At 49.6% G+C, this 7,395-nt stretch overlaps 1 protein-coding gene across 1 annotated transcript; it reads right to left on the bottom strand.

Moving 5' to 3' along the window:
* Positions 1–1,735: 1,735 nt before the first annotated feature.
* On the bottom strand, positions 1,736–5,093 carry MIND_01151300 (uncharacterized protein; the record flags this gene model as incomplete). The annotated part of the gene is made up of 10 exons (XM_037368042.1): positions 1,736–1,888; positions 1,935–2,045; positions 2,091–2,555; positions 2,605–2,987; positions 3,040–3,453; positions 3,497–3,847; positions 3,897–4,113; positions 4,160–4,357; positions 4,417–4,847; positions 4,907–5,093. 10 exons carry the CDS (start codon positions 5,091–5,093, stop codon positions 1,736–1,738), a joined length of 2,910 nt encoding a protein of 969 aa, XP_037215874.1.
* Between the last annotated feature and the right edge of the window lie 2,302 nt (positions 5,094–7,395).

Raw genomic sequence — 7,395 nt, 5'->3', positions numbered from 1 at the left:
GCTCACCGTTGTCGAGTCTTTTGATGAGAGATAAGCGAGTAGCACCAGACAGCAGACAGGAAAAGATGTCTTCTGGTGGGTTGTCAGCACGCCGCCCAATACATAAGTAAGGCTTGGGCGCTCGCTCACCAGTGTCGAGCTTTTTGATGGTGAATGTGCGAGAAGCACCGGAAAGCGGATAGAGAAGAACGTGAACAACGTCTTCTGGCTGTTGTCAGCACACAACCCAGACCTAATATAGAATTGAAAACAACATACCTGGAGCAGATTTTGTAGCGTCTTGCAAACAAGCGCTGTTGAGGAGACAACACAGAAGGGAGAGTAGAAGGACCTGTTGACAACGTCTGAGAAACAGCTCAGGGGATGCACATGTATGTACTCACGAGGATTAATCGAGCCCAATAGTGGTTGCTGGCTTGAGAAGGAGCAGGAGGTGATGAATACTGAGGACGGTGGTGGTGGTAGTAAAAAAAAAGGGCACGTGGATGAAACGCGCCACTGCCCAGTTTTGCATAAGCTGAAGAGGTTTGGGGAGCATCAGCAGCATTGGTAGCTGTTAGATAGCATTCATAGCATTGCCGCCGCCGCCGCCACCCATGAGTTGGAGTCAAAGTGATGTGTCACACTGTGACAGTAGCAAGCCGCCTCATCTTCAGTTAAATCTCGCTTCATGATCTTCTTCGTTTTCTAATGTCTTCTTCTTCAAGAAGCAATGACCTGGATATATTTTCACCTCTTCTATGACTGTCCGATCCCAAGGTAAGCACACTTTATAATTTTCAAGCTGGATTGTGAAATGGTCGTCTTCGCAGAGCTTCCTCCTGCTCCCAGACAAAAACTCGCATCATCTCATTTCACATCGGTCTCGCTATCTACTCAGGGAAAAATTCGACAAAATATGGCGTTATTTTCAAGGTATGTGTCCGTTCATACCTCTACAAGTCCGCTATCCATTCAACTGGATTGGCATGCATGGACAAGGAATGCATTGAGTGACGTTACTGACTGCATTACAAGCTTTCGTCCTACTATCACTTCCTCCATGACTCGTCTCAAGCTATATCATACTGATGAAGAACGAGCCGAAGCGCGAAGGCGTTATAATCAAACATATAACCAGAGTAAACGGTGGGTTGCTTTCTGAAAGGTATCTACTCCAAACTCATCAATATTTAGTGGTAAATCCGTTCGAGCGGAGCAAAATGTACTCAGAAACAAGCGCAAAGTTGCGCTCTGTTCCATCTCGCGGCTGCCAGCCCTCCCCGACCATTTAGTCGCATTCGCTCGTTGCCCTCTTCCGGAACACAATATCCTGTTTCAAGATCTTCTGGCATCTCCAATCAGTCCGGGCGAATCTGCGCTTGCCATCTGGAAACGAGTCCCTCCATTTAACGTTGACGAGGAGGCACTTGGTCTGGATCATGCTCAAATCAATGAGCTTTCCATCATCCTTCACGCAGTGCGGCAGCGCAACCAGTGGACACGCGATCTCTATCTGAAGGCGGACATTGCACAATCAGGCCGCAAGAAGACCGTCGATAAACTGCGCACAGAGCTCAAGACGCGCATTGACACATGGAAACAGGCTTATTCCGTATCGTACAATTCCCTCGAGCAGCCCTGTAGCTTCGAGATGTGGAAGCATTACCTCCAATGGGAGGCTCGTAACATATTTCATCTGTACTACTTAAAGTTTCTGTAGACTCAAAGTTTGAATACAACTCGTGAAATGCTTTCAATTAGAGAGAACCATATGTGCGAAGAGCTGTCTAATATAGGCCATTTCCGCCTCGACAATATTCACCACGCTAAAACCTCGTAGAACTGCTGCGATCATGCATATAACCCATAGGCCACAATCATACCCGTTGGTTTGCTGAGATGCACCCTTTATACTAGTGAGTAGATCAAATATGCAAAGCAGGAGGGCACACCTCTTGGAATAAGGGATGCACAAGCCACGGCCGCTTCGAGTGGATAGAGGGGATGGGGTGGCCATTCGCAATTGCTAGCTTAGTCATTTGAGCGAGAAGTTTCATGATATCCTGCTATGTTGTCAGAGGATAGTTGCATTGCAAAGCGCTACTTACCTCGAGGTCGGAATCCCAGCCAGCAGCATCTGCGAAACTATCGATGAACAATAGCTGTTCCTGTTTTGATGCGATCGCGAATACCCAGTGTTGTTGCTGCTGTTGATGAATCGGAATAAGCCAGAGATCCTTCTCCCAGTAGACTGTTGGCGCGAGATGATGCCAAAGAACGGAGTCGTCCGCGCCGTATTGCACTCGATGCAGATCTAGCGTGCTCAGGAGTGCACAGGAGCTGGTCGGAGACATGAAGTTTTGCATAATGATGGCTGCAACACCGTTGAGGCAAAAGTTGTTCAGCCATTGTTTGCGGTGCAAGAGGCGATCGAGGTCTGTTGAGTCGATAAAATGCTTGCGGCCCGTTATGTCTATGATGGTGCATGAAGTGTTGGCACTTCGTTGACCGGGATGTTGATTAACATAGCTTTGCAAGCACTGGAAAAGCGACGTGTCAACTAGCTGGGGAGGCTACCAAAGAAAGATCAGCGAAGAAAATATGGTAGAACAGATAACTGACCGATTCGTCGCAATACTTAAATGTGTAGATGATCTCCGCTCCCTCGGGAGAATCATCTCCGCCTTCTTCTTCTTCGAGCACTAGTGTCTCCTGAGTATCGGCCGTACCATCCACCAGCATCTCCAGATCAGGCTCTAGAGCCATTTCGTCTTGAGGAGAGTCGAACGGCGATTCCTCAGCATCTTGATCAAGCTCATCCGATGGTTGAAGCTCAACCTGGACAGGGACAGGAAGAGCATCCTGATGGCTTGTCGGAGCTACCAGTGTTGGTATGTCGAGAGTGCGATTACCAATAGAGGCGCTTGTCAAGCCTCTTGCCCAGGAAGCTTTTAGAATAGCCAAATACTCCCGCCGCTCTCGAAGAGGCAATTGTACGAGAGCATCTGTATAAGACAAGAAGACTCAGAGCAGCAGGAAGCATAAATTGAGCCTTACCTTGATAATGCTCCAAAGCATATGTAACAACTCGGACCTCGCTCTCTAACCACTGATGCAGATTGTCCTTCTCCATCTTCAATCGCATTGCCTCCTCTCGGCACCGATCAAGGGTGTGGAGACAACGGATACCCTGGCGGACATCCTCGTCATCGAGCCATCGCGGCGGGCGTCCTTCTGTTGGCGTAATCCAAACATCTTCATGCAAAGATTCGTCGGCTCGCAGGGCACTGAGTTGGATGGGAAGTGGTTGCGGAACTGGAATGAGACAGTCAGATGGTCGTAGCAGCTCAAATTCGAGCAATATGTGTTGAATTTCTTGAGGGCCTTGATGAGCGCTGGTTGGCGCTTGGTGATAGTAGAGCGAGTTGCTTGGTACATTTTGGTTCCTGGAGATGAACAATGAGTCAATAGCTTAATTGATCAAGTGGAAGCGTACCTAATGGCTCGCGTCGACCTGAGACAGCTTGATCCAGTGTCTCCCATTCCTGAAAGGAGCCGATTGCCTTCTTGCGGATGCTAATTTTCAGATCGCGCATCGTAATGAGAAGTCGCGCAAGCTCTGGGGAGAGTCCCTGGAGTGCTGGATAGATGCCAGGAATGTTGAGTGACGCATCCAGCTCCTCAGCTTGCCTTTGCAGCTCCACTTGTGTTGCCTCGAGCTTGGTTAACAACTTGCGTGAGTTGCTTCCAGGAGCTCTGTTGGGTATTGATTGTCGCACATCCTCAATTGATTTCTCCACCGTGTCAATTTGGGCTTGAAGTGTGATAACCTTGTCTAATTCGCGACACAAACGCTTTGGAGCATCTACAGCTTGCTTCAGAATCAAATAGGAGCAAAAAGTAGTGCTACTTACGTCTTCGCGCCGAAAGTTGCGCTGCCTTTTGCTCCGCCCACTCGACTCGGAGCTCGGTGACTGGAACACCGCATCGCCGTAGGGTAGCTACAGCAGTCTTGTATTTGGAGACTAGGTTTTTGGAATCTTGTCGAATGATCCAGGCGCTTAGGTTATAGAAGCCATCCTCGTTGACGAAGGCAGCATACTGGTCAATTGTCCATATACGCCGTGAATTCTAGATTGCGTGAGTTTAGACACAATATCTCAAGAAAACTACATACCCATTGTCCACGCGTGATTGGAATAAGCTTGCGAATACGGGACCATAGTCGTTCAATACATTCATTATCGGTCAATCCCATTCCGACAACCATTCGTGGATTGTACAAGAGTTGACACGCCCATTCATGCCCATAAGCGTGCATTGCATTCAATACGAATGCTACCCGCTGCCGGACTCCGGGCCCAAGGATATCATACTATGTCCAAACGATGAGCTCTTCTTGTGGTCAATCAATGCAAGGGAAGGGGTGCTCACCAAATTCAGTGTCCGATCAACTACACAACCCACATCGTAAGCTTGCCAGATGGTCGCTACCAAGGGGAGGTGAGAGAGCACTTCCTCGAGAAGGGCAACAATATAGTGATGTTGTTCGCCAGGCGTGTCGATGTTGCACATGAAGATCACCTGAGAGTGTCGACAGGTCAGCGCAAAGATGCCACTTGCATCATATCGCTTGGGATCTGCCACCCGCTTCTTCTCGTTGGCAGCATTCCAGTTCTCCGCACATCTGTCATCTGCTGGTGCCGGTCGCCTCCGCCTTGCTTCATCCATCCGACGTTTGACCACATCGACCTTTCTCTTTGCCAATGAAGTACTTTGGTTGATATCCTGTCGGACCATCGCCAGCGGAGCGCAGATGACGATAACTAAAACAAGCATCTCCGGCGAGCTGGATGTCGCCACCACTAGCGACCAGGTCAGCGCTGAAGAAGCAAACCAGTTGAATACTTGAATACATACCTACTGAGTGGACGACCCCAGTCCGTGCTGCTGAAGCACAAGGGGCAGCGCTCCCGGAGAATCCTGTCCGCCTGACCAGTTTGAAGCGTTACTTGAGGGTTGTTGTTGTTGTTGTTGTCGACGACTGGAGTTGGTGTCGCAGAGCTATCGTCGGCAGCTTCGTTAAAGACTGATGAGGAGATGCTACCCATTGATGCCGAGTGATCGATGTCGCTTTGAGTAGCATCTTGAGTAACGCTTGTGTTTTGAGTAGCGCTTGCTATGTTATCCTCCGCAGCGGCCAGTACCGCATTGACGCGAGATTGAAGGCGGTCTCGGAGATTGCTTGACCATAACACGGCTTGAGTCAAGCTCTGCCGAAAAGGATCTGAGGCATGGGCACCCTCCTGCTATAAGTGATATAGTCAGCAGTAGTAACCAGGCAAGTCAATCACATACCTTCGTTGAGAGAACATGATATCCACGACGTTCGTAAACGGTACGAAGGGCGTGAGCCAAGGCCGTGATTGCATCGCATGATCATTCGAATACAGCACGGTAGAGCTCGAGAAGATCGATGGAGATGCCTATGCGAGGCCGTCTTGGTGACGAGGGGAAAACTCCATGTTGGACAAGAATTGCGCCGAGAGGCCTGCAGTAACATGTGGAGATGGACACGGTTTGCATATCTGGAGCTTTTTGAGTACCCTGCCGTTGTCATATTGAGAGAACGTACGTGTTGGATAAAGACATTGGACAGTGCTATGGGTGAGCGAAGTACAACCAGATTCACAGGCATAGTGGACGGAAGGGGGAATATGGGAGGGTGGAGAAGCATATGTTGCGGTTCGAAATGTCGTCCATGGCGCTTCCAAGGCATGCACCTAGTAGACTGAGCCGTGATTGTGCAACAGCTGGAGGATCCCGTTGAGGCAATGGAACGTGGATTGGTGCCGGGAATACCATCTCCTCTGCAACATCAAGCTCCTCGTCCTCCCATTCCATCGATTCCACCGCGTCTGACTGAGGCATGGGACTCTCATGGGTTTTAGTCGGGGTTTCGCCATTCAGAAGGGCAGCCAATTTGGAGCGCAGAGCAGCGCTACGCATCGCTTGATCTTTGGTAGGCTTCACAAGACGCTTCATACGACCCGCACGCGGCCGTAGGGGACTGACATGGTATTTGCCCGCGCCACTAGTACTGGCGCGTTCATGCTGATTGGAAGCGCGGTGGTTTGGGAGGCCTCTGCTCGGCGCCATGGAAGCTCTTGTTGAAAGAAGTGTCACAGCATTTTCGGATCAAGCACGATAACGTGACGCGAAGCACTCTTAGATCATTCAAGGTAGGTGGTTTAATTACTTACAAAAAAGTATACCTAACAGGTCTTACGGTATGGTAGAAGGTAGCTCACCGGGGTGGTCTTCAGCTGGAACATAAAATGAGAATTGTGCGAGTTATGATCGGCCCGATGGGACACAACCAATCGCACAATATCCTTCCGACTCTCCTGCTAGGCTAAGTGGACTTCACCAGCAAGCGAGATGACCGAACTGCAAGGCAGCATAAGCAGGGCCACTTACGGCCAGAGCAGAAGACATACGCACCAGTCCCTTTCGGCCAGCATTCCTCCATGAAGAATGGTATCAATGAGCGCTTCAGCGGTGAGCTCGGGCGGTTTGGAGGAAGGGTTGGTGGTGGCCATGATCGTAGCCTGGATTTTGTACTGGGTGAGGAGGGTGCGGATGGTGAAGGCCCAAACGGGTGAGAGCAGGTTGATGACAATGCTCTTGAGTTCGGTGTCTGCCATGACCCCGCCGATGCCGGCATAGTCCTGGAGAAGGCGCTTGAGCTCATCAAGCTTGGGACGAGGATCGTCTTCGCCATCAGCGCATTTGAGCGCGTGCATCCGAGTAACAATAGCCTGAGCGAAAATGTCGCTTTGCTTCTCGAATTGCTCGCAGAGAGTCGTCCAGCACTCGTGAGAAGTCGATTTGGTGAGGATGGAGACCTTGTGAGTCTCGTGAATCGTGGAATAGAGGATAGACCGGACTTTGGCCTTGCCGGTTTCGTAAACCTCCAAAGCATCCTCGTACTTTTCGACTTCAGCTTCGTGAGCAGCAATTGCCGCAGCGTTGGCGTTGGACGTAGGGTCGGCAGGTTTGGTAGGGATATAAGTACACGCAACACAGCAAATACCTTGGCAACATTTCGTCTCAGCTTCTCCCTCCGCAACCTCCCTCTGCAACCTCCGAAAAGCACCCAGGACCAGTACCAAAATGCTGCGAGTAGTTTCGTGGCGCTCGCCTGCTCCGAGTTGTGCCTGGAGTTCTCTCTAGGGCTCCAATTATTTAGTTTTCCTTTACATCTCCAGGTAAACTTCACGGAAATGGTAAGAAAACATTTAGTAAACATTTATTACCATTTAAAAACGGTTAAAAATGGTAATATAATAATATATCATGATCAACAATTTTATGGTACATCCTTGAGTTTATAAGGTTTATTCAACTGAA

Source organism: Mycena indigotica (assembly GCF_014461135.1).
Source record: "Mycena indigotica strain 171206Taipei chromosome Unknown Mind.scaff0010, whole genome shotgun sequence".
Taxonomy (NCBI): domain Eukaryota; kingdom Fungi; phylum Basidiomycota; class Agaricomycetes; order Agaricales; family Mycenaceae; genus Mycena; species Mycena indigotica.
Note: the sequence above shows the minus strand (reverse complement) of the source record. Positions and strands in the feature narration are given on the sequence as shown.